This window comes from Pongo pygmaeus, chromosome 14 (assembly GCF_028885625.2).
Source record: "Pongo pygmaeus isolate AG05252 chromosome 14, NHGRI_mPonPyg2-v2.0_pri, whole genome shotgun sequence".
Classification (NCBI taxonomy): domain Eukaryota; kingdom Metazoa; phylum Chordata; class Mammalia; order Primates; family Hominidae; genus Pongo; species Pongo pygmaeus.
In genome coordinates, this window is record NC_072387.2 from 26,614,145 (window position 1) to 26,642,085 (window position 27,941).

Sequence of the window (27,941 nt, forward strand, 5' to 3'; positions counted from 1 at the left end):
ACTTCCAGTCCTGGAAGCTCTGTTCATGGTAAGCACCCTACACAGGCATGACATTTTAAAAATCTTTTATACCATATTTTAATTGTACCTTTTCTATGTTTAGATAGATTTAGATATACAAATACTTACCATTGTGTTATATTTGCTTGTAGTATTCAATACAGTAACATGCTGTAGAGGTTTGTAGCCTAGGAGCATTAGGCTATACCATATAGCCTAGGTGTGTTGTAGGCCATGCCATATAGGTTTGTGTAAGTACACCCTATGATATTTGCACAATGATGAAATTGCCTAATGGCACAATTCTCAGAACACATCCCCATCATCAAGCAATGCCTTACTGTACAGTAAATACATAAACCAGTAACATAATTGTTTATTATCAAGTATTATGTACTGTACATAATTGTATGTGCTGTGCTTTCGTAAGACTGACACAGTGCAGTAGGTTTGTTTACACCAACATCACCACAAACACATGAGGTGTGATACAGCATTACAGCACCTAGGATGTCACTTGGCAATAGGAATTTTTCAGCGCCATTATCTTATGGGACCACTGTTGTCTATATGGTTGGTCCTGGACCAAAACTTTTTTTTGTTTGTTTTTTGTTTTTTTTTTTTTGAGACAGAGTCTTGTTCTGTCTCCCAGGCTGGAGTGCAGTGGCGCAATCTTGGCTCACTGCAAGCTCCGCCTCCTGGGTTCTCGCCATTCTCCTGCCTCAGCCTCCCAAGTAGCTGGGACTACAGGCACCCGCCACCAAGCTCGGCTAATTTTTTTTTTTAGTTTATGTAAAAATTTATTTGACCAAAATGTAGAAAAAGTGATACTATTACATATGATACAGTTGCAAGAATCTAAAGAAAAGTGTGGATTTTATTCCATTGCACAATTTGCTAGTGTATTTCCTGGGTAGTGTGGTGCTGAATAAACAGGAGTGGGGTGGTGGGGTGGGGTGGGTAAGGGATTCAGGTAAGCCAGAAGCAGGGTGATTTTTAGTTGGAATTGTAAACTTTAGTCGGCCCCCACACGCTGCTGGGGAAAGTGGAATGTTCCAGCTCTGAGATGTTAACTGAGAAAAGAGAAGTCAAAGCCGATACGTGCAGCCCTGTCTATAGAATCCTTCATCATCCAGTTTAATCAGGAGTTTCTTGATCTTTTATTAACTTGGTCCCAAAGAAGGAATTCAAGTCCTAGATAAGTAAATCTTCAATTTGCTATTCCCTGAAGGATGGAAATGGAGTTGGGCCAATTTTTAATCTCTGCTGCCAGAGAGGCCCTTTCTGCTAACAGATAAAAACTCTTCTGCTCAACTGAGTAATGACTTGTCTTTTGGATATGGCTGACCTGAATTGGACTGAACTTCACCATATTCCTGCTGAGTGGGTCATTACTGGAATGAGACATTTGCTCTGCAGAGAACAACTTTATTTTTATTTTATTTTTTCTTGAGATGGAGTCTCACTCTGTCGACCAGGCTGGAGTGCAGTGGTGTGATCTCGGCTCACTGCAATCTCCACTTCCTGGGTTCAAGCGATCCTCCTGCCTCAGCCTCCCGAGTAGCTGAGACTACAGCCAGGCATCACCATAATTTTTGTATTTTTAGTAGAGACAGGGTTTCGCCGTGTTGGCTGGGCTGGTCTCGAACTCCTGACCTCAAGTGCCACCGGGAAGCCCGGCTAATTTTTTTGTATTTTTAGTAGAGACGGGGTTTCACCATGTTAGCCAGGGTGGTTTTGATCTCCTGACCTTGTGATCTGCCCACCTCGGCCTCCCAAAGTGCTGGGATTATAGGCATGAGCCACTGCGCCTGGCCGGATCAAAACTTTTTTATGTAGCACATGATTGTTGTTCATTGGAATTTCCCTGGTTACTTGTTAAAAGTGCAGATAATCTGGCTCCCCACATCTTTCTCTGTAGATCTGAGTCAGGGTTCTGAGGTCTGGAGTGAGTGTTTACATTTGTGTCAAGCCTCCCCAAGTGATTCTGATACCTACTGTACTGTAACTCTTTACCAGTGGTATGACTGCATATTAAAATCAGGGGATTTTAAATAGTCCCAACATACAGGCTGCATGGTAGACTAGTTGAATCAGAATTTCTGGGTGTTGGGACAGAGGGATCAGTATTTATAAAGCCACCTAGGGGGTTCTGTGATATAAATCCCACATACAGAACCATTGCTCTATACTATGCAAATAGTTCTTGAATGCCGCTGACTGAGGAACTCATTAAAAGTAGAGATTCAGTTGGTCTTAAATGGGATAGAACGTCTATATTTTTTTAATGCTCTCCAGGTAGCTGTCACGTGTAATGGAAATTACACATAATTCAACTGTTTTACTGAAAAACAGAAGAGAAAACTTAGTTCTGCAATTATTTGCAATTTTTACTATGAATTCTTCTGGCATTCTTACTATATTTCTGTTAACTTCTTTGTATATGATTAAAATATTATTTTTTTCTTTTGTTTTTTGAGATGGAGTCTTACTCTGTCACCCAGGCTGGAGTGCAGTGGCGCGATCTCAGCTCACTACAAGCTCCACCTCCCGAGTCCACGCGATTCTCTTGCCTCAGCCTCCCAAGTAGCTGGGACTACAGGCGCACGCTGCCATGCCCGGCCAATTTTTTGTATTTTTAGTAGAGACACGGTTTCACCATGTTAGCCAGGATGGTGTCGATCTCCTGACCTCGTGATCCACCTGCCTCAGCCTCCCAAAGTGCTGGGAGATTAAATTATTTTTAACCTTTTTTCTGGAATTGTTTATGTTTGTTAAATATAAACATACAAAAAATTATCCGAAATGGTAACTCAGCTCAATGATACATCACAAAACAAACAAACATTTAACCACTGCATACCCTAATAAATAAAATTTAAAGAATAGAACATTGTTAGCACCTTACAAAATGCCAATCCTAATCACTGGCTACCCAGCTCTGAAGACTGACTGATGTCCCTGAAGAGTGACTTTGATGATAATAACTTCCTTGCTTTTCTTCATTCTTTAACCATCTAAGCAGGCATCCATAATTTAGTTTTGCCAGGTTTTAAAAGCATTATATAAATGGAATCATACCGTACATATTCTTCTGCATGTGACTTCTTTTACTCTATGTTTGTAAGTGTTGTCCATGTCCTCACATGTAGCTGTGGTTTGTTCATTTTCATTGCTATCTAGTAGTTCATGGTATTAATATGTAAAAATGTATCCATTTCAATGTGAGTGAGTGTTGTGATTTGCAGTTTGAACCTGTTGTAAATGCTCCTATCAATATTGTGGTATAGTTGTGCACATCTCTTGGTGGGTGGTGCCTGTACTTCTGTTAGATATATACCTATGAGTGAAATGGCTTGATCCTATGGTGCGTATATGTTCAGCTTTAGTAGATACCGCTAAACAGTTTTCCAAAGTTCCTGTACTTGTTTACACCCCCACCAACAGTGCGTGAAAATTCGAATAGCTTACAAATACTTGGTGTATTTTGTATTTTTTCATTTTAGCCAGCCATACTGTGGCATCTCATTGTAGTTTTAATTTGCATTTCACTGACAGCCGATTTTATATGTTTATTTGCCATATGAATATTATTTTTTGAGAAGTGCCCGTTCAAGACTTTTGCCCTTGTTTCTATTTCTTTGGTTAGTTCTTTTTGTGTCCTTTTAAGGCAACTTTTTCATACCCCAACTTCATGAAAATATTTTCCTATGTTTTCTTCTAGAGGTTTTACCTTTCACATTTAGATACAGGATCTATATGGAATTGATTTTTGTGTGTAGTGTGAAGTAAGGTCAAGATTTTTTTTTCTTTTCTCTCTCTTCTCTTTTCCGTAGTAGGGCTATCCAATTAACCCAGCATGATTTATGGAAAATAGTTTACTTTTTCCACTGCACTGTAATGTCACCTTTGACATATACCAAGTGACTATATTATTGGTCTGTTTGTAGAATCTTTATTCAATCCCTTTGGTCCATTTATCTACTCTTGTTGTCAAACCACATTGCCTACATTTCTATAGTTTATAGTAACACTTGATATCTGGTAGTGCTATGATCTGAATATTTGTGTTCCCCCAAAATTCATATGTTGAAACCTAACCCCCAAGGTGGTAGTATTAGGAGGTCGTCCCTTTCGAGGTGATTAGGACTTGAAGGTAGGACACTTTATTTTTATTTTTATTTTTTGAGACAGAGTCTTACTCTGTCACGAGGCTGGAGTGCTGTGGCACAATCTCAGCTCACTGCAACCTCCACCTCCCGGGTCCAAGCAATTCCTCTGCCTCAGCCTCCTGAGTAGCTGGGACTACAGGCACCTGCCACCATGCCTGGCTAATTTTTTGTATTTTAGTAGAGACAGGGTTTCACCATGTTAGCCAGGATGGTCTTAATCTCCTGACCTCGTGATCCATCTGGCTCGGCCTCCCAAAGTGCTGGGATGACAGGCGTGAGTCACCACATCCAGCTGGTAGGACACTTTTTGAATGGGATTAGTGCCCTTATAAAAAGAGACTCTGGAGAGCTAGCTAGCCCCTACTATTATGTGAGGACACAGCAAAAAGACAGCATTCTATGAACCAGGAAGTGGGCCCTCACCAGACACCCAGCCTGCTGGCGTCTTGTTCTTGGACTTCTCAGTCTTCATAACTGTGAAAAATAAATGTCTGTTGCTTAGGCTACCTAGTTTATGGTTTTGTTTTGTTTTGTTTTTAATTAAGTATTTATTGATCATTCTTGGGTGTTTCTCGGAGAGGGGGATATGGCAGGGTCATAGGATAATAGTGGAGAGAAAGTCAGGAGATAAACACATGAACAAAGGTCTCTGGTTTTCCTAGGCAGAGGTCTCTGCGGCCTTCTGCAGTGTTTGTGCCCCTGGGTACTTGAGATTAGGGAGTGGTGATGACTCTTAAAGAGCATGCTGCCTTCAAGCATCTGTTTAACAAAGCACATCTTGCACCGCCCTTAATCCATTCAACCCTGAGTTGACACAGCACATGTTTCAGAGAGCACGGGGCTGGGGGAAAGGCCATAGATCAACAGCATCCCAAGGCAGAAGAATTTCTCCTAGTCAGAACAAAATGGAGTCTCCTATGCCCACCTCTTTCTACACAGACACAGCAACAATCTGATCTCTCCTTCCTTTCCCCACACTTCCCCCCCTTCTTTTCAACAAAACCGCCATCGACCTCATGGCCCGCTCCCGATGGTCGCTGTCTCTTCGGAGCTGTTGGGTACACCTCCCAGACAGGGCGGCCGGGCAGAGTTGCTCCTCGCTTCCCAGATGGGGCGGCCGGGCAGAGGCTCTCCTCACATCCCAGACGATGGGCGGCCGGGTAGAGGCGCTCCTCAACTCCCAGATGGGGCAGCCGGGCAGAGGCGCTCCTCACCTCCCAGGCGGGGCGGCCGGGCAGAGGTGCTCCTCACTTCCTCCCAGACGGGGTGGCAGCCAGGCAGAGGCGCTCCTCACATCCCAGACGGGGCGGCCGGGCAGAGGTCCTCCTCAGTTCCCAGACGGGGCGGCCGGGCAGAGGCGCTCCTCACATCCCAGACGATGGGCGGCCGGGTAGAGGCGCTCCTCACCTCCCAGACGGGGCAGCCGGGCAGAGGCGCTCCTCACTTCCCAGACGGGGCGGCCGGGCAGAGGTGCTCCTCACTTCCTCCCAGACGGGGTGGCAGCCAGGCAGAGGCGCTCCTCACATCCCAGACGGGGCAGCCGGGCAGAGGCGCTCCTCACCTCCCAGACGATGGGCGGCCGGGCAGAGGCGCTCCTCACTTCCCAGACAGGGCGGCCGGGCAGAGGCGCTCCTCACCTCCCAGACGGGGCGGCCGGGTAGAGGCGCTCCTCAGTTCCCAGATGGGGCGGCCGGGCAGAGGCGCTCCTCACCTCCCAGATGGGGCGGCCGGGCAGAGACGCTCCTCACCTCCCAGACGGGGCGGCCAGGCAGAGACATTCTTCACCTCCCAGACGGGGCGGCCGGGCAGAGACGCTCCTCACTTCCTCCCAGACGGGGCGGCCGGGCAGAGGCGCTCCTCACTTCCTCCCAGATGGGGTGGCGGCCGGGCAGAGGCGCTCCTCACCTCCCAGAAGGGGCGGCCGGGCAGAGGCGCTCCTCACCTCCCAGACGGGGCAGCCGGTCAGAGGCACTCCTCACTTCCCAGACGGGGCGGCCGGGCAGAGGCGCTCATCACCTCCCAGACGAGGCAGCCGGGCAGAGGCGCTCCTCACCTCCCAGACGGGGCGGCCGGGCAGAGGCGCTCCTCACCTCCCAGACGGGGCAGCTGGGTAGAGGCGCTCCTCACCTCCCAGACGGGGCGGCCGGGCAGAGACACTCCTCACCTCCCAGACGGGGCGGCCGGGCAGAGACATTCTTCACCTCCCAGACGGGGCGGCCAGGCAGAGACGCTCCTCACTTCCTCCCAGACGGGGCGGCCGGGCAGAGGCGCTCCTCACTTCCTCCCAGACGGGGCGGCCGGGCAGAGGCGCTCCTCACTTCCTCCCAGATGGGGCGGCCGGGCAGAGGCGCTCCTCACCTCCCAGATGGGGCGGCCGGGCAGAGACGCTCCTCACCTCCCAGACGGGGCGGCCGGGCACAGACATTCTTCACCTCCCAGACGGGGCGGCCGGGCAGAGACGTTCCTCACTTCCTCCCAGACAGGGCAGCCGGGCAGAGGCGTTCCTCACCTCCCAGATGGGGCGGCCGGGCAGAGGCGCTCCTTACTTCCCAGACGGGGCGGCCGGGCAGAGGCGCTCCTCACCTCCCAGACAGGGCGGCCGGTCAGAGGCGCTCCTCACTTCCCAGACGGGGCGGCCGGGCAGAGGGGCTCCTCACCTCCCAGACGATGGGCGGCCGGGCAGAGGCGCTCCTCACTTCCCAGACGGGGCGGCCGGGCAGAGGCGCTCCTCACTTCCCAGACGGGGCGGCCGGGCAGAGGGGCTCCTCACTTCCCAGACGATGGGCGGCCAGGCAGATACGCTCCTCACTTCCTATACGAGATGGCGGCCAGGCAGATACGCTCCTCACTTCCTATACGAGATGGCGGCCGGGCAGAGACGCTCCTCACTTCCTAGACGGGGTGGCGGCCGGGCAGAGGCTGTAATGTTAGCACTTTAGGAGGCCAAGGCAGGCGGCTGGGAGGTGGAGGTTGTAGCGAGCCGAGATCACGCCACTGCACTCCAGCCTGAGCAACATTGAGCATTGGGTGAGCGAGACTCCGTCTGCAATCCCAGCACCTCCGGAGGCCGAGGCGGGCAGATCACTCGAGGCCAGGAGCTGGAGACCAGCCCGGTCAACACGGCGAAACCCCGTCTCCACCAAAAATACAAAAACCAGTCAGGCGTGGCGGCGCGCGCCTGCAATCCCAGGCACTCGGCAGGCCGAGGCAGGAGAATCACAGGAGCCTGAGGCAGGGAGGTTGCAGCGAGCCGAGATCACGGCAGTACAGTCCAGCTTTGGCAACAGAGGGAGACCGAAAAAAGAAGGAGAGGGAGACCGAAAAAGGGGGAGAGGGAGAGGGAGAGGAGAGAGAGGAGGGAGAGGGAGAGGTGTTTCGTTTTGCTTTGACAGAGTCTTGGCTCTGTCACCCAGGCTGGAGTGCAGTGGCGCAATCTCGGCTCACTGCAACCTCCACCTCCCTAGTTTCAAGAAATTCTCGTACCTCAGCCTCCCAAGTATCTGGGACTAAAAGCACGCGCCGCCACACCTGGCGAAGTTTTGTATTTTTAGCAGAGACGGGATTTAGCCATATTGGCCAGCCTGGTCTCAAACTTCTGGCCTCAAGTGATCTGCCCACCTCAGCCTCCCAAACTGCTGGGATTACAGGCGTGAGCTACCACGCCTGGCCGAGTTTATGGTATTTAATTATAGCAGCCTGCACAAACTAGAGCAGGCAGTAGAAGTCCTCCAGCTTTGTTGTTGAGGATTACCTTGAGTATTCTTGGTCCTTGTCATTTCTACATAGATTTTAAAACCAACTGTCAATTTTCCCAAAACCTGCTGAGATTAAAAAAAAAAAAAAAAAAGACTTTTTAAAAAAAGTCAAAAATGCAAAGACTTTTTTTTTAGAGCAGTTTTCGTTTCTTAGCATAATTGAACAGAATGTAGAGTTTCCATATATTTTCCCCACTTCCTACCCAGAGCCTCCTCACCAATATGCCATCCCAGTGTGGTACATTTGTTACAATCATTGAAACAATATTCACATAGTATTACCATGTGAAGTCCATAGTTTATGTTAGGATTCTCTCTTTGTGTTTTAATTCTGGGGGTTTTGACAAATGCATGATGTCCTATACCCACCATTATAGTATTGTATAGAATAGCTTCACTGCCCTAAAAATCTCCTGTGCTGTACCTATTCATCCCTCCCTCTCCCAAACCCTTAGCAACCACTGATCTTTTTACTGTCTCCATAGCTTTGGCTTTTCCAGAATATCACAGGGTCGGAATCATATAGTATGTTGGCTTTGCTGATTGGCTTCTTTCATTTAGTGGTATCTCTTGAGTATCCCTTATCCACAATTCTTGGGACGAGAAGTGTTTTGGATTTTGAGGTTTCTTGGATTTTGGAATATTTCTGTTTACCAATTGAGCATCCCAAATCCAGAGTCTGTAATGCTCCAATGAGCATTTTCTTTGAGCGTCATATTATGTCTGTGCTCAAAAAGTTTCAGATTCTGTTGTATGGATGTTTATTCATTCACCTATTGAAAGACATCTTGGTGGCTTCCACATTTTGGCAATTTTGAATAAAGCTGTTATAAACATCCGTTGTGCAGGTTTTTGTGTGAACATACAGTTTCCCCTCTTTGGATAAATACCAAGGAGCATGATTACTGGAAATTACAGTAAGTATATATTCGGTTTTGTAAGAAACTGCCAAACTCTTTCAAAGTTGCTGTACCATTTTGCATTCCCATTAGCAATGGATGAGAATTTCTGGGGCTCCACATCCTCACCAACATTTGGTAATGTCAGTGTTTCAATTTTGGCCTTTCTAATAAGCGTATGGTGGCGTCCCATTGTTGTTTTAATTTGCAATTCCCTAATGACATATGATGTCGAGCATCTTTTCATGTACTTATTAGCTATTTGTATACCTTATTTGGAGAAGTGTTTGTTCAAGTCCTTTACCATTTTTGAATTGGGTGGTTTGGTTTTTGTTTTGGAGTTTTAGAAGTTTTCTATACATTCTGGATATTAATCCCTTATCAGATACATGATTTGCAAATATTTTCTCCCATTCTATGGATTACCTTTTTACTCTGTTGATATTTCTTTGAGGCAAAAACTTCTTAAGTTTTCATGAGGTCCACTTTGTCTATTTTTTCTTTTGTTTCCTGTGATTGTGGTGTCACATCCAATAAACTGTCAAATCTAATGTCATGAAGCTTTTGCTTTGTGTTTTCTTCTAACAGTTTTTTTAGTTTTAGATTTTACAGTGAGGTCTTTGATTCATTTTGAGTTAATTTTTGTACATAGTGTTAGGTAAGGGTGCAACTTCATTACTTGTACATAGTTTTCCTGGCATTGTTTGTTAAAGACTGTCCTTTTCTCATTGAATAGCCTTGGCATCCTTGTCAAAAAGCATTTGACTGTATGTGTGGTGGTTTATTTTCAGGCTCACTACTCTATGCTATTGGTCTACATGTCTGTCTTCCTGCCAGTACCACACTGTTTTGATTACTGTAGCTTTGTAATTACTTTGAAATCAGAAAATGTGAGTCTTTCAGCTTTGCTTTGCCTTTTCAAGATTGTTTTGGCTATTTGGAGTCCCTTGAAATTGCATATGAATTTCAGGATGGATTTTTCTGTATCTGGAAAAATAAGCCATGGGCATTTTGGTAGAGATTGCATTGAATTCATAGATTGCTTTGAGTAGTATTGATATCTTAAATGTAGTAAGTCTTCTGGTCCATAAACATGGGACGTGTTTCCATTTATTTATGTTTTTGTTTTGTTTTGTTTTGAGACGGAGTCTTGCTCTGTCGCCTAGGCTGGAGTGCAGTGTCGTGATCTCAGCTCACTGCAAACTCCGCCTCCTGGGTTCACGCCATTCTCCTGCCTCAGCCTCCCAAGTAGCTGGGACTACAGGCACCTGCCACCACGCCCAGCTAATTTTTTTGTATTTTTAGTAGAGACGGGGTTTCACTGTGTTAGCCAGGATGGTCTCAATCTCCTGACCTCGTGATCCTCCCACCTCAGCCTCCCAAAGTGCTGGGATTACAGGCGTGAGCCACCGCACCCAGCCTCCATTTATTTATGTTTTAAAAAATTTCTCTCAGCAATGTTTTATAGTGTTCCATGTTCAAGTCTTTAACCTCCTTGGTTAGCCTTATTCCTAAGTATTTTATTCTGTTTGGCACTGTTGTCAGTGGAATTGTACTCTTAATATCCTTTCCAAGTTGTTTTTAGTGTATAGATAAATGGAAGTGAATTTTGTGTGTTGATTATGTATCCTGCGACATTGCTTAATTTCCAGCAAGTTGGGCATTTGTTATTATCTTTTCCTTTTTTGATTTCTAGTTTAATTTTATTGTGGTAGAAGATATTTGTTGAATAATTTCAACTCTGAAATTTGTTGCAGCTTGGTACATAATCCAAATGGACTTGAAAAGAACATGTATTCTGCTGTTGTTGGGGATAACATCCTATGTATGTCAAGTCAAATTTCTTAATGTTTTGTTCAGACCTCCTTTTTTTTTTTTCTTACATTTACCAGTTTGTTATAATAAAGGATTTTGCAAAGGATACAGATGCAGGGACGCATAAGGTGAGCTATGGGAGAAGGGGCATGGAGCTTCCATTTCCTCCCTGGGTGCCACTCTCTAGGAACCTACACGTGTTCAGCTATCCGGAAGCTCCCCGAACCCTGTCCTCTTGGGTTTTTATGGAAGGCTCATGACTTCAGCATTCCTTACCCCAGGGTTTTGGGTGAGACTTTCATGTGAGGGCCACAAACAGAAAGGCAGGGGAAGGTCAGAGGCCTGCACTTGAGGCCTAACACCCCCATTATACCAGAAGACTCTAATAAAGGCTATGGGAGTTATGAGCAGGAACCATGGATGAAAACCTATATATATATCATAACAACACAGGCCACCCCCTGATTTTCAACCATGGATCCTTTATATAAATGCACACACACACGCACACACACACATTAATAATTAGTTCAGTCCATCATACTGTGTGAATGTCTCCCAGGAGGAGGCCACTCAGGTTTGCAGGTTTCCTTACACTTGCTCAGGCTGGAGTGCAGTGATATAAAATGATACATATTTATGGTATACAAAATGATGTCTTGATACATGTACACATTGTGGAATTGCTAAATCATATGCATTACCACACATACTTGTTATTTTTTGTAGTGAAAACACTTAAAATCTACTCTCTTAGCAAATTTTAAGTATATAATATATTATTAACCATAATTCCCTTGATGTACAATAGATCTCTTCAACTTATTCCTTCGTCTAACTGAAATGTTGTGTTCTTTGACCAATGTCTTCCCAATCCCACCACCCCTATCTCTTCTGTTATTGAAGTAAGAGTCGTGACCCACTAAATTGATTTCAGTAACTCAATTTGAAAAATGCTAGTCTCGATGCAGTGGGTTTGGTATCAACAAGAATTGGGTTCAAATTCTTAGTTGACACTCATTTTCTACCTTTGTGATCTCAGATCTTCCATTTTCCTATCTATAAAATAAAAATAATCCTTTTAGGGTTTTTATGAGAGTTAAACATATTAATGCTTGTAAAGCAGTTAGCACTGCCCCGATATAGAGTAAACAGCAAATGTTTTGTGCTTTTATAAAGAGATCTATTTAACTTGGGACACAAAAAATTAAATATATTCTACAAGTTCTGTAGAATTTTTCTCACCATGAGAGCATTTAATATGGAAAAATATGTGGAAACTGTCATCTGTTACAAATTGTTATAATAGTTAATTCAAAAATGAAAATGTAGATATCAGTCCAATTTTTACTTAAAATGATTAGACATTAAAATAGGCTAATGATAATTGGATAAGAAAAGTAATTTAGAACTGAAGACTTCAGTAACTGAAAACCTGTGTTGGAGCAAATCGAGTGCTTACCTTTACAGAGTACTAGGGACCCTTTAAAAAATCTTTGAAAAGCCACATTTAAGAAAACCAACAGCATCAATATACTAAAACAAAATCAAGTAAGCTTTTTTATGCTTTCCCTTATAGGTGCGTGGAAGTGGTGAAAGCTTCTCAATATGTAGAGCTAGCCAATGATCTGGAAATAAACAAAGCAGTTACATACTTGAGACAAAAAGACTATAACCAAGTAAGTTTTAAAAAAAATTTTAGATGGAATTCCATATCTTAATTGGTCAAAGCATTAAAAACAGGTAAACTCCTTTCTAGAATAATGTTATCTGTGATTATTCTGAAGTTGAATAATATTTTTATTTCTATTTTATGTTAATTTTCATTAAAATAGTTTTAAACTTTAATTTTTGCGTGTTTGTCATTTCTTTTTTTTTTGTTTTTTTGAGATAGAGTCTCACTCTGTTGCCTAGGCTGGAGTGTAGTGGGACGATCTCCGCTCCCTGCAAGCTCCGCCTCCTGGGTTCACGCTATTCTCCTGCCTCAGCCTCCTGAGTAGCTGGGACTATAGGCACCCGCCACCATGCCTAGCTAATTTTTTGTATTTTTAGTAGAGATGGTTTCACTGTGTTAGCCAGGATGGTCTCGATCTCCTGACCTTGTGATCTGCCCGCCTCGGCCTCCCAAAGTGCTGGGATTACAGGCGTGAGCCACCGCGCCCGGCTGTTGTTTCTTAAAATGTAAATACTTTCTTTGTATAGCATGGTTGCTGAATTATAAACCATATTCTATTCCGGAGATTAACTTTTCCCTAGAGGTTTTCAAAGTGTTCCCCAAAGCATAAAGTTTTTAGGAACACTGATTGTGCTAGGGAGCATGGGAATGGGAAGCCAGGAGCCTGCCATCCTCACCAGAGCAGCTTCCTTGTAGTCTGTTTATGTGTCTGGTTTCCTCATTGACACTGCATTGGGAATGGAAAGGTCTCATGGCTGTATGGGGTTTTAGAACCCTGCAGATCTCTCACTGGCACTGCTGCTCCCTTGCTACCTTGGGTGGGGGTAGAGTGGGTGCTCCCCCTTCAGCAGTCTCTCAATTAGGACAGAGCTGACACACAATCAGGAGGCTTAGACAGGTGTAAGAAAGAGGGATAACCAAAGAGAGTAAACAGAATGACTTGATGTCCTAGTCTGTAGCACCAGTGGTTAGTGTCATTATATGCCAGCAGCTAGAAAACTCAGCTCTTCCCAGTTAGATCCAGAGAGCAAGGCCAGAGAAAGCTACAGCATCTTTCCCACATCCTCTCCCAAGCCTGTGCTTTCAGTTTGTCTTCCTATTTAGAGAACTTTTTGCTCTGGGAGACAACAGAAAGGACTAACAAGGGAAGTGGGGAGAACACTATCTACTAAAGAATATGAGAGTAGAAAAAAGCAACCCCAGTGTTCATGAAATAAATACATATAATTAATGTAGTACTATGGGGGGTGGTTCCATTGCATATGTTAATTTACTGTGCTTAATTTTTTGAGCATTTACAAAACATTTGAAAAAGACTTTTCAAAGTATCTATCCTGTCATTTGATCATCACATCCTTGGTCATGAAAAATGCCACCAATGACACTCCAACATTGTTGTAATGCTTTTTACATGGAAGTGATGTGAATCAAATTGGTCTTTATTATCTTGCTAAAGTGCTATATGGACAAGAAAAATTTTGTGTGTGACATGTACTGTTATAAATGACAAAATGGAGAAAACCATGTTTGCTAGTTTTCCTTTGACATTTTATTTTTAAATGATCTTTTTAGAAAGGGTTAAGAGGCTGGGCGCGGTGGCTCACACCTGTAATCTCAGCACTTTGGGAGGCCGAGGCAGATAGATCACCTGAGGTCAAGAGTTTTGAGACCAGCCTAACCAATATGGTGAAATTGTGTCTCTACTAAAAATACAAAAATTAGCCGGGCATGGTGGCAGGCGCCTGTAGTCCCAACTACTTGGGAAGCTGAGACAGGAGAATTGCTTGAACCCAGGAGGTGGAAGTTGCAGTGAGCTGAGATCCCACCACTGCACTCTGGCCTGAGTGACAGAGCAAGACTTCATCTCAAAAAAAAAAAGGTTAAGAATGCATTGCTATGGCTTATGTTTTAAAACTATGTTCATTAAGCAATAAACACTCTTAATTTTTTAATGTTAAAACCTGTTGAACTCAGATCTTACTCTCTGTGCTTTCCTAGCTCTTCTTGTTCAAAATATCTTCTGTTCCATTTGCATTTTCAAGTTTTTAATATCAATTGGTTTACTGATTTTTTTTAAATGCCATTTCTGCTTTCTTTTCATCATTGCTGCTGTCACTCTGTCTTTCTTTTGTTTGTATATTGTAAGTATTATGAGGTGGGTATAATACAATCTTAGTTTGAAAGAAATGTTATTAAGTGAAAAAGGATTGGGTTGACATGTCTCATAATAATCATTTGATGGCAACTACTTTATTTACAATTCAAAGAAAAATTTATGCCTTCTTCTGTGAGGATACAGTTCTGGAGTTAGCTCTAAATACTTTTTTTTTTCCAAGAAAAAGATGCTGAAATCACAGAGTATGGGTCTTTTTGATAATGATGGTGTTTGTAGCCACTTTTGTAATAGAAAAAAATAGACTCTGCCAAAAAGCCCAAAGTGGATGAAATGAAGCCATTGGCCTGGAGGCCAGTGGCAGTGTAGGGGCAGGCTCAGTGGAATGCTGAAGCCAGGAGCTAGATGGCATCAGCTGGGAAAGGACACCAGGACAGACATAGATCCCTTTTCCTCATTGTTTTCAGGGAAACAAACAAACGAGCTAACATTGTTTATTTTTATTTTTTGTTTTGCCATTTACAATGAAATTTAATTTTGACTGAACTTTTATCAGTTCCATTTATAAATAAACTTACAATATTTTACTTTTAAAAACAAATATTTTATGTAGATTTATGGACATGTAGAGAACAGTTATGAAAACAGCCTATTTCAAAGCAAAAACTTGAGCAAAAAAATACCCGAGACTGTTCCTTTTATTAGAATAATTATGTAGCCTTTTTAGAATAGATCATAGTTTAGAAACGTATAATAAGAAGTGCTATTACTTTGTCAAGTGATACCCATTTAGGATGTTTTAAGTTGTAAATACCTTTGCCAAGTTTTTTAAGTAATGGTTTTGGATTGCACTGCTTTTTGGATTCATAATAACCATTTTGGGAGAAAATAGATTTGATGTTAAATATAGCCTTAAAGTATTGTTATTAATGAGTTACAATGTAATATATATCAAAATTAAAAAATGTAACACATTTCCTTGACTATAATGTAAATGGCCACTTCTAAAAGCAATGATACAAAGGACTATAACACTCCTTTTTTTAAAAAAAATGGTTGTTATTGCTTGTTAGCATTCTTTTTGTATTGTTTTATGGATGTTGTAAACATTAGAGAATAGCTTTTTTTTCCTGTACAGTTCGGAGAGTTTAATGGTTATATGAGTTACACCTATTCAAGTGCCTTATATTTTAAAGTAATACACCATTTATTATGACACAGTCTAAAAGTGAAGATTAAACTATGTCAATTCTTATTTAAAGTGAAATGCAGCTTATAAAACTTAGAGATTCAAAACAGTGGTGGCTTTTATATTAATAGCTGTGGAGGTTGTATAAAGAATCAATGAGGTAGTTTCTATAGGATAAGCAATATTAACAGCAATTATTTTTGAGGTAAATTTAAGGAACTTGTGGCAGTGTTATAAGATCTTTCCAAGAAAGTAAATGATAGAAATAGAATCTTGAAAGTGAGGATATGATGTTTGGGTTTTTCTTTTCCAGTGTTTACTTTGTAAACTACTGACCTAGAAACTTCTATCAGTTTTCTTTGAAGTCATCAAAAACCCTTTAAAAGAATAATTTGCTTGGCAACTTTATTGTGCAAATAATAATAAAAAGAATAACAGTTTACTCATATTCTAACCAAAGTATCTGAAATTGAGTATTTTAAAATCTTCTGTCCTTCAAAAAAATTGAGTCATTCTGCCTACTAGTACTTCATTTGAGGTCAAACACTGCACAGCCCACATCTCAGAATCTGTCAGAGATTTGCAACAGCTGTAGCTGACAACCATTATAAAAGCTAACACAGTTACTTTTGCTTGTACACAACTGCTTTCTAGGAGCAGGAGGCACCAAGAGCATCTTCTAACCAGTAAATGTATTTTAAAAGAAGGAAGGAAGGAAAAACTAGTGCCTTTCTCTACCCTTGTTTTTTTCTTTCTAATATTCTGTAGCAATTTCTAGGTTGAATACTCATTCACCTTTCATGTAGTGTCTGACCGTTCCACACATCTTACTTGGTTAGGATTATCTCAGACCTGCCAGGTAGTTAAAAACATACTTTCATTTCTCATGATTTAAAAATGTAATTATATTTGGATCTACTTTAGATCACTTTTTGTGACACTCCCCGAATTATTTTCTGTTACTGGTTTTGAAAAATTCTGTGACATTTTTCCTTGTTGGCCTTCTGAAACTCCAATTACATTTCTATTAGACCTTTTCATTATGCTCCCATAAGGCTCTTGTGTTCTTTTCTAGGAACATTTTTTAGCCATCTATTTTGCCACGTTTCATTTAGTCTGAACATTTTCTGGGACCTTGGCCTTGGAGTCCTGTTTGCTTTGCTAGCTCTACAGTGCCTTCAAAAAATATTTTTAGTATTTTCTATAATCTTTCTAGTTGTTCTCTGTCAAAGAATGGTCTTCTATAGGCTAGTCAGTCATGGCCAGAAGCAGAAACCTCAGAATTATTTTGTAAAGATCAAATTTGATCACATCTTTTAGGCAAAACCTTTCAAGGCCTCACTGCCCACCCCCTTATGCAGAATAAACACTCAGCTGCATCACATGACTCCCAAGGATCATTATTATTATCATCATCTTTTTATTTTTTAGACAGAGTCTCACGCCTATGCCCAGTCTAGTCTCAAACTCCTGACCTCGAGCAGTTCTCCTTCCATGGCCTCCCAAAGTGCTGAGATTATGGGCATGAGCCACCATGCCCAGCCTTCCAAGGCTCATTGTTTACTACTGACCTTTCTTCCAGTGACCAGGCCTCTCTTCAGCTGTATCTAATCTGCTGTTAGAACATCTATGTTTTCTTAATTATATTTTTAATTCCAGAATTTCCATTTTATTCTTTTTATAAATTCTGATTCTGAAATGAAATTATCTTCTTGTAATCTGTTTTCTTGAACATGTTAATCCATCCCTTTTTGTGCCCTTCCCTGGTCTTACCCTTCAGGAACACTGATCTTTTCCCCGACCATAAGCTTGAGTACTGTCATATTACAATGGTAGTAACCTTCAGATATTCCATTTCTAGGCTGTAGAGATCTTAAAAGTGTTGGAAAAAAAGGATAGTAGAGTGAAAAGTGCAGCTGCAACCAATCTCTCAGCCCTGTATTATATGGTAAGTTTATTTACTACTAAGAGTTAATCATATGCTATTTTTATATTGCTAAATTTCTGCCTGAGGATCATGCCTAGGGAGAGGTCCAAAGAATATTGGTGGAGAATGGTAAGTGGACTGAGGAGTATAGAGGATCTGATCCTGACAAGTGCCAGGCCAGGGGCTGAGTTGGCAGACATGAGTGAGAACACCATCTCTGAAGAAGGGAGGAAGAAAAATTGTAGTGATAAGCATCACATCATAGATTATGGAACATACAGCTGGAAGAGCTAGAGATGTATTTCAACTCCTTTGTGTTATTAGTGAAGAAAGTGACATCTTAGGTTAAAAGATTTATGTAAGGTTACAGAGTGTCATCTCTAACAAGCATTTATTGAGCATCTACTGGATGCCAGTCATCGGAATACCAAAAGTCTAAAAGCTCCCTAAAGGGGAGCGTTCTTGTCTTTGGAACAAAGGAGGTAGACTAGGAAGGAAGGTTTAAAGTAGAGAACAATAAACTAATGCAGATAATAAGTGCTTCAGAAATTCAGAGGAGGCAAATAACATTTTAATTTAGGACTTTCAGGAAAGATTTCATAGAGAGTTGGATCTTTCAGGTCAGAATATAGAAAGGGGCATTTGTAGGGAGATGGGGACTAAACAAAAGTACAGAGGCAAGAAACTGCTGAGAGGGAAGTGTGTATAAGAGTCATTTCTTTTCCAGAAAATACAGTTTCTGGTAGGCTTTTTCTGAATATTGAAAATTGATTATAGGTAGCTGTGGTGCCTCAAGCCTATAATCCCAGCACTTTGGGAGGCTGAGGTGTGTGGATCACTTGAGCCCAGGAGTTTGAGACCAGCCTGGGCAACACAGTGCCTGTCTCTACAAAAAGTTCAAAAAATTAGCTGGGCATGGTGGTGGTTGCCTGTGGTCCCAGCTACTCGGAAGGCTGAGGTGGGAGGATCACCTGAGCTGGGGAGGTCAAGGCTGTTGTGAGCCATGATCGTGCCATTGTACTCCTGTTTGGTGACAGATACCTTGTCTCAAAAAAAAAAAAAAAAAATTGTAGATTTTCATTTGCCACTTTGAGAACCCCTACGATTTTAAGGGCTGGAAGTTAGAAACAACTGAACTGTGTGATTTTTCAGTATCCTTTTCGATTCTGTCATTCTATGATTCTTAGAGGAAATGATCCGAGATTTAATTCTGTCCTGCATGTAGAAGAAGCCTGTAAGAGCTTTCCTTAGGAATAACTGTTCATGCTGAGGTTCTAGGGCCAAGGAAGGGCCCAGATGAAGGCATGGAACCCAGACCTCACCATCTACCTGGGTGGTAAACTATTATAAGGCTACCACAACTCCTTAATTGTGCCTTAGCCACTGACTCAAATTTCCAGCGTCTTGGTTTTTGCTTATGTTTTGCTCAGAATAATGGCATAGGAATGGTCTTTAACAGATTTCCAAGAACTGCCCTTATTGTAAGAATATTCCATTATCCAACCCCTTGTTTAAATTTACTGTCGTGACCCAACTGAAATATTAAACCTTCCTGGCTGTCCTTGGCAGATAGTCTCACCTTCCTTTGTGCTCCTAGAATATTTTGTTTGTACTTACAGCATTGTATTTTAATGGTTTATATGTGATTCTTCTCCATTAGACCATCAGCTTCAGCTTTGTATTGTGCACAGTGCCCTGTTGATGACAGGTGCTTATTAAACATTTCTTTACTAACAAATGAGAAAAAAAGGTCATAGTATTTTATTAAACAAAGTTTCTAGTCCCTCTTAGAGCTTCTGATCTGTGCACCATTGAGAAGCACTGCTGTGCTGAACTGCTGTTGCTAGTGGAAAGGTATCATATCCCTCTTATATATAAAGATGAAGAAAGAGATCCAAACCCCTGGTTGAAGAATGACTCCAGTGCTTCAATCTACTGGTTGGAGAGTGGTACCAGTTAGTTGCATGTCTAAAGGAGAGTGCTGATTGGGGGAAAAGATGTTGTGTTTCTTTTTAAATATATTTAAACATTTTTTGTAATGACGGAAACAAGTAGAAGGTGTATTAGTCTGTTCTCACACTGCTATAAAGAAATAACTGAGACTGGGTAATTTATCAAGGAAAGAGGTTTAATTGACTCACATTTTTGTATGGCTAGAGAAACCTCAGGAAACTTACAATCATAGCAGAAGGTGAAGGAGAAGCAAGCACCTTCTTCACAAGGAGGCAGGAAAAGAGAGAGGGTGGGCCTTTGTACCCCCACACCAGCCAGCCTTTGGATGTGGCCTGCCTCCCAAAAAAGGGTCATCTCTAGGAAGGGGGACAAGGTGCCTCTGTCTTCCACCCAGTTTCCAGAGAGGGCTGCCTGCTGAGGCTGGTGGCCAGTAGCACTTCCAGCACCTCTGACGGACAAGTCCACGGGGTGAAGCATGGTGTCTATCATGGCCATTAAATTTTGAATTTAGAAAATCACTAATGAATTTTTTGACTCAATTCATCACCAAATCTTTATACCAAGTTTGCCGACTGTGCAGGAGGAGACCAATAGAAAATTTAAAGAAGCAAAGAAAATTGTTAGATTTAATCAACCAAGCAGAGCTGTTAGAGCATCTCATCAGCAATTTCTTATACTTGGTTCTGAAGAAAATGGTTGTAATCAAGAATGTTTTGAGGCCAAGTGATGAGTCTGCTATGTAGTTTTATATGATATGTAGTTGAAAGTATATTGTTGGTATCCGGCATATAGTTGTATCTGTTTTCTCTTGCTGTGTAATGAACTGCCCCAAACCGTAGTGGCTTGAAATCACCAGGTATATGCTTACATTCTACCCAGTGAGCTGGGTTCACCTGGATGCTTCTTTTACTGGACTTGCCTGGCCTTACTCATGCAGCTGCCATCCTCTGAGGCATGACTGAGACTGGATGTTCCAAATTCCTACCTCATGCCTGTCACTTAGCTGAACTGTTGGCCAGGGCAACTCAGTCTTCCCTCAGAGCATCCCCAGCAGGGGATCCCAGCCTTCTCAGGTGGGACTGGGTTCCATAAGAGCAAACCCCAGTACACAGGTGAGTATTAGGTTCTTGTGCGCATTGAGTTTGTTATTATTTTATTGAACAAAACGAACACGAGAGAGAATCATACCTGAATGAGTCATATGTGAATCCTGGGAGGTGTGATCCACTAGAGTCATTATTGTAATAATCTACCACTGCCTGCACTCAGACCGCAGTTATTCATGTCCCTCCCAAGACTCTGAGTCTCATTCCACCACAGCATCAGGCTCAAAGGCCAGGATCTATATTAGGTCCGGATAGAAATGGGGCTTTCTAGCTGGGTATGGTGGCTCATGCCTGTAATCCCAGCACTTTGGGAGGCTTAAGCAGGTGGATCACTTGAGGCCAGGAGTTCAAGCCTAGGCAACATAGTGAAACCTCGTCTCTACTAAACATGGTGAAACCCCATCTCTACCAAAAATATAAAAAATTAGCCAGGCATGGTGGTGCATGCCTGTAGTCCCAGCTACTCGGGAGGCTGAGGCATGAGAATTGCTTGAACATGGGAGGGCAGAGGTTGCAGTGAGCCAAGATCGTGCCACTGCATTCCAGCCTGGGCGACAGAACGAGACTCCATCTCAAACAAACAAACAAAAAAACAAGAAATGGAGCTTTCTCAGGAACAATTTCTTTCTTCTTGATCCAAAGATTTCTTTATTTTATTTTATTTTTTATTATACTTTAAGTTTTAGGGTACATGTGCACAACATGCAGGTTTGTTACATATGTATACGTGTGCCATGTTGGTGTGCTGCACCCATTAACTCTTCATTTATCATTAGGTATATCTCCTAATGCTATCCCTCCCGGCTCCCCCCACCCCACAACAGGCCCCGGTGTGTGATGTTTGCCATCCTGTGTCCATGTGTTCTCATTGTTCAATTCCCACCTATGAGTGAGAACATGCGGTGTTTGGTTTTTTGTCCTTGCGATAGTTTGCTGAGAATGATGGTTTCCAGCTTCATCCATGTCCCTACAAAGGACATGAACTCATCATTTTTTATGGCTGCATAGTATTCCATGGTGTATATGTGCCACATTTTCTTAATCCAGTCTATCATTGTTGGACATTTGTTCCAAAGGATTATAAAACATGCTGCTATAAAGACACATGCACATGTATGTTTATTGCGACACTATTCACAATAGCAAAGACTTGGATCCAAAGATTTCTGAATGAAAAGACATGGCACCTGCCCCATCATACATTCAACATACCATGGAGATATAAAGACAGGATAACTGTAAGACGCTCATCCCCAAAGGGGAGGGATGAGGCACATCACAGTCACTATCCTTAATGATTCTGAAACCTAGCAAAGCAGGTGTGGCCAGCGCTCCCTAGTCTGAGAAAAATGAATATTCCTTGATTAGGGCCCAGCTCTGCTCCCTCGGAGTGGCCCCCTAATTCTTTGTCCTCTGTGGCTCTTGGCTCTGCCTTCTGAGAGTGTCTTCCTTTTGTATAAGAAATAGCCTGTGTTTCAGGAACAGAAAACCAAACACCACATGTTGTCACTCATAAGCGAGAGTTGAACAATGAGAACACGTGGACACAGGGAGGAGAGCATCATACACCGGGGCCTGTCAGGGAGTGGAAGGCAAGGGAAGGGAAAGCATTAGGACCAATACCTAAGGCATGCGGGGCTTAAAACCTAGATGACAGTTTGATAGGTCCAGCAAACCACCACGGCACATGTATACCTATGTAACCTGCACATTCTGCACATGTATCCCATGTTTGTTTTTAACCTAAAGTAAAAAATAAAAAGAAAAAAGAAAGAAATAGCCTGTGTTTGCAGCTGATTAACTTTCTCAGCCTATGTTCTGCCCTGAGACATTTGGGGCACAGAGGGCTTTTTTCATTTTGGACTATATCTGTCCCTTTAATCCAAACTAACAACAGTCAGTACAACTCCCCTAAAAACTTGGAGGGTTTTCTCTAAATCTTGTTGGGCTTTCCCACATGTCTCAATAGCTGCATCCATAATTCTTTTCAGGACAGACCCCTTCCCACTAGGTGTGTAGGCTGCTATGGAACAGAGCCTTGAAGTGTCTTAGAAGCCCACTTCGCTACCTGGGAGAGAAGGTCTGCTAGGTATGACCTTAAATCTTTGTGAGATGTTTACAAAAGGTGTTACAGCCACACCTTTGAATTGTTCCCTAACCTTCCACCATTTCAGAATCTTGTGCCACCACAAGAAACTGGAGACATGAAATAATTTTATTTTCTACCTTAGCAAGTCCTAGTTCTTCTATATTTTCTCTAAATTCTACCTGCAAACTAAACAGTCCTCTCCTTAGCTCATTTTTCTCTTCCTATACCTGATCAATCATACCCAGTTAAAATAAGTTCATTGGCCCTTCAGCATTCTACCTAGAAATCTCCTTGGCCACATGTTACATATTTATGAGATGCACTTCCTATCCTCCAGCCCACTCTGTGGGTGCCACTTGTGTCAGTGCTTCATAGTGACAGTGTGGTTTGCACTTTATCCAGCCTCTGATGATTCCTTCTGCCTTTGCAGGCTCACTCATGCTTCACCATCTCTCCAGTCCCCAACACAGCCCCTCACAGCTTTTCTCAGTTTTGCCTGCTGCGTAGTCCAGAAGACAATGTTACATGTTTTAGTTTTTATAACAGCAGCACCTCACTTGTCGGTGCCAATTTTTGTTTCAGAGTTTACACAAAAACTTGCACGTGAATGTTCATGGCAGCATTATTCATAGTGACCATAAAGGTGCCTGGAAGCAACCCAAGTGTCCATCAACAATGAATGGATAAATGAAATGTGGTCTACCTATGCAGCAGGACATTATCCAGCCTTTAAAAGGATTGCAGCACAGATGCATGCTAAAACATGGATGAACCTTAAAAATATTATGCTAAGTGAAAGAAGTCAGACACAAAAGACTGCATATTTTATGATTCTGTTTATATTCAGTGTCCAGGATAGGCATGGAGACAGAAAACAGATTAGTGGTTGCCAGGGGCTGGGGGAAGAGGAGGATGGGAAGTGACTATTGATGGGTACAGGGTTTCTTTTGAGGGTGGAAGTAGATACTGGCAATGGTTGCACAACTTTGTGAACCTACTAAATGCCACAGAATTCTACATTTTAAAGGGGTCAGGTTTATTATATATAAGTTATATCTAAACTTTTTAAAAAGTTTAATGAGGGACGGTCACTGTGAGTGATATGAGAAAAGGGGCATGGGAATTTAATGTTATACAGTTGTGAAGGAGCCATGGCGGTGAAGGTGCAGAAGGGGAGCTGGAGATCTGAGGAGGAGTTACCATCAGTCAGTGAGTGGCCGCACATATCTAGCTGCCACAGTAGAACCCAGAGGGCCTTCATGGGGAGTTCTGTGGGAAGCAGATGCCTCTGTGCAGCTGCCTCCTCAGGGGACCACAGCCAAACCCTGTCATGGAGCAGGGACAGCATAGTCAGGAAGAAGAGCTGCCCTTGGAGTAGAGTGAGTGAGGAGAAGCTGGTACCCGTGGACACTTCTGCATCAGTCCTGCATCTGATGACAAGAAAAAGGCTTTCAGAGACTAAAGGCCACTGCTTCAGGTCTGCATTCCAGATGTCACACAAGTTCCTCTTTTGGCCAAGTCTAGACAAGAGGCTAATAGTGAAGGAGCTTCTTGGAAATGTAGTTCCTGACTTAACCAAGCTGACCTGGCACAGATGGTCACAATATTTAAGAACAGAGAGGTTCCGGTAGCTCACGTGAATGATGGCAAGGCCCTGACCGAGCATTTGGCATGGAGACGGAAAAAAACAATGGATTGCTAGAAGTGCAGAGACCTAGTAGGTGACGCAGCCAGTGTGCTAGGGGCAAGAAGGGTAGTGCTTTTGTGACAGCTATTTCAGGCCTTCAAGTGGGAGGGGGAGTGCTGCAGCAAATGATGACATGGAATTTGGGCGTTGAGTATGGAACCACCTACATATAAATAGTGTTGTTATTCTAACCATGAGACTGTGGAGAAGTCAATCACAAGAAACTTGGGTGGTTGAGCTTGATGAGTAAAACTCTTATGTAGAATCAGACTATCAAGACCAAGATATGTGAAATATTTTTGTTCATTATATTTATAATCTCAGTCTATTTATTATGTCTGTAATCTCAGAACAGTCAGAAAAGGTATTTCATGAAATTCAAATAATTTGTATATATATTTTACTTAGGGAAAGGATTTTGCACAAGCCAGCAGCTATGCAGATATAGCTGTGAACTCTGATAGATACAATCCAGCAGCTCTTACTAATAAAGGGAATACAGTTTTTGCAAATGGTGATTATGAGAAGGCCGCTGAATTCTATAAAGAGGCTCTAAGAAATGATTCTTCTTGTACTGAAGCACTTTATAATATTGGTAAGTGGAACAAGGGGAAATTGCTTTTTAATTATTTATTTGCTTTGTATTTGTTTTTGTTTTGTTTTGCTTAAAGAGCTCTAACACATTAGGAGGACGAGTTGACTTCCTTCTAACAGAAAATTGAAGACTACTGCCTCTCAGATTATAGATTATTTTAAATGGAATTAATGATTCAGAAGCTATGCACATGCAAAATTTGGATCAGGCTTGCCATACTGCCCTCCAAAAAGGCTTTTCCGTCACAGTGTATAATACTAATTTCCCAAATTTCTGCTAATACTGGATATTATCATTCTTTTTAACTTTTGCCAAGTTGATAGATGGGAAAAAAATGCCATTTGCTTTCTTTTTAATTATGAACAATTTCAAACATGCACAAAAGTACACACAAGAAATAAATACCCATGTATATTTATCACCCCAGTTTAACACATTTTCACATTTTGCCATCTTTACTTCAGATTTTGTTTTTAATAAGCCAAATATTACAAGCCATGAAGTCTCACCACCATCACATTCTCTTCCCTGCCTTTCAGCGGTTGCCTGAAATGGGCATCATCACCCCTGGGCATGAATTTGCAGTATTGCAAACACATGTCCATGCAGTACTGGGTCTTGTCTCTTGGATTATTAATAACGTTTCTTCTGAAGTTTTCTTCTCCCTGCCTAGGTATTTTTTGCTTTCTTTGGTTTGCTTATTTTATTCTCTTTTCCATGTTATGGACTTTCTTTAGATGTCTAATGATTTTGGGCTGTCTCCTGGTATTCAGGAGTTTGTGGCTAAAAACTGAGTGTGGAGTCTCTAAGTCCGTGAGAGAGATTGATGGGTTGGCACTCTGCTGTAGGGCATCTGTCTGGTCTGGTCTGTTTAGTTGGAGACCTGTCCATAAGTCAATTGGATCTTTCCTCCCAGATAAGACTCTTTAATCTCCTGCCTGAAGGAGGAGGGAAGGCCTACTGCCAACCTTGAAGAATAGGGGAGGCAAGAAAGAATTAGCCATTTTAGGTGGAGTCTGGGAGAGCCTCATTGAGAATGTATGTTTCAAGTCATAGAAGGAAAGGAGGCTATGACCACTTGGGTATCTGGGAAGAGAGCATTGAAGAGAGGCACAAAGGTCTTCATGCAGGCGCTTGCTTCCTGGATATATCCTTATTTGTTTGCTTTGTAACTATTAAGTATTTCTCCTTTCCCAATTGCTTTTTTTTAACTTTGTTTCTAATTTCTTTTATCAAAGAACTGTTTTATTATTGATATAGTAAAATTTGTCTTTTTTTTTTTTTGAGACTGAGTCTTGCTCTGTCGTCTAGGCTGGGGTGCAGTGGCATGATCTCAGCTCACTGCAACCTCCACCTTCCAGGTTCAAGTGATTCTCCTGCCGTAGCCTTCCAAGTAGCTGGAACCACAGGTGCGCTCCACTACGCCCGTCTAATTTTTTGCATTTTTAGTAGAGACGGGGTTTCACCATGTTGGCCAGGCTGGTCTCAAACTCCTGACCTCAAGTGATCCACCTGCCTCGGCCTCCCAAAGTGATGGAATTACAGGCATGAGCCACCATGCCTGGCCAAATTTGTCTTTTTAAAAAATTGTGGTTATTGTTTTATTCATTTGTTTATTGCTTTATGAAGCCCTTCTTACCTCAAGATTATAAATCATTTTTCTGTATTTTCTTTTCATACTCTTCTTATAGCTTTGTTTTTTCTGTTGAGTTTCAAAATTTTGAGTTCATTTTTTATGAAATAAGAATCTACATTTAAAAAAATTAATGGCCAGGCGCGGTGGCTCACGCCTGTAATCCCAGCACTTTGGGAGGCCAAGGCGGGCGGATCATGAGGTCAGGAGATCGAGACCATCCTGGCTAACACAGTGAAACCCCGTCTCTACTAAAAATACAAAAAATTAGCTGGGCGTGGTGGCGGGCGCCTGTAGTCCCTGGTACTCAGGAGGCTGAGGCAGGAGAATGGCATGAACCCAGGAGGCGGAGCTTGCAGTGAGCCGAGATCGTGCCACTGCACTCCAGCCTGGGTGACAGAGCAAGACTCCGTCTCAAAAAAAATAAATGAATAAATAAAAATTAATGTATAATCAGTTGTTCTGGCACGACTTATTACTAGCACTTTCCTTCCCACTGATTTTAAATGTCTTTAACTAAACTCTGTAATTGAGTACATTTCTGAACTATTTATTCTGTTCTATTGGTCTGTTTGTCTATTCCTGCCCCCCCACCACCCTTTTAAAATCACTGAAGCTTTGTAGCATCTTTTGGTGTCTTCCAGTGGAGAATCCCCACCCTAACATTATTCTTTAAAAAAATCCTCAGTTGGCCGGGTGTGGTGGCTCATACCTGTAATCCCAGCACTTTGGGAGGCTGAGGCAGGTGGATCTCTTGAGGCCAGCCCGAGTACCAGACCAGCCTGAGCAACATGGCAAAATCCCATCTCTACTAAAAATACAAAAAATTAGCTGGGCGTGGTAGCACGTGCATATAATCCTAGCTACTTGAGAGGCTGAGGTGGGAGAATCACCTGAGCCTGGGAGATCGAGGCTGCTGTGAGCCATGTTTGCGCCACTACACTCCAGTGTGGGCAGCAGGAGTGAGACCCTGTATCAAAAAACAAAAACCTGAGTTCATCTTCATTTTCTTTTCTGGATAAATATTTACATATATTTTGAGATTTATTCTGTTATGTTAAATAAATTAATACCAATAATGATGCTTATAGGTTTTCTTTTTTTTCTTCTTTTTTTAAGGCCTTACCTATGAGAAACTAAATCGGCTAGATGAGGCTTTGGACTGTTTCCTGAAGCTTCACGCAATCCTACGAAACAGTGCTGAAGTTCTTTACCAGATAGCAAATATGTATCTTATTTGAAAGTCTTAGGGACAGTTATTAATTCTCTCAATTGAGTTTAACTAATGAAGTAATTGATGAGGATAATATTTGAAGTAAGTGATGAGGATAAT

At 42.3% G+C, this 27,941-nt stretch overlaps 2 protein-coding genes across 40 annotated transcripts in view; one reads left to right on the forward strand and one right to left on the reverse strand.

Annotated features, from left to right (window-relative positions):
- The window catches only part of IFT88 (intraflagellar transport 88), a 133,856-nt gene that overhangs the window by 52,582 nt on the left and 53,333 nt on the right, over positions 1-27,941 (forward strand). For 30 of the 37 annotated variants that reach the window (XR_010123480.1, XM_054447248.2, XM_054447257.2 and 27 more), the window contains 4 exons: positions 12,221-12,320; positions 17,480-17,566; positions 24,789-24,975; positions 27,728-27,836. Coding sequence is in view for 36 of the 37 variants with exons in the window: in XM_054447248.2 (XP_054303223.2) it covers positions 12,221-12,320; positions 17,480-17,566; positions 24,789-24,975; positions 27,728-27,836 (483 nt within the window). In the remaining variant the exon portion in view is untranslated. The remainder of the gene's footprint in view (positions 1-12,220; positions 12,321-17,479; positions 17,567-24,788; positions 24,976-27,727; positions 27,837-27,941) is intronic. The other 7 variants (XM_063650574.1, XM_063650575.1, XM_054447256.2 and 4 more) reach the window with 1 other exon arrangement.
- EEF1AKMT1 (EEF1A lysine methyltransferase 1) overlaps positions 1-27,941 on the reverse strand; it is a 208,275-nt gene that overhangs the window by 33,315 nt on the left and 147,019 nt on the right. The window lies entirely within an intron of this gene.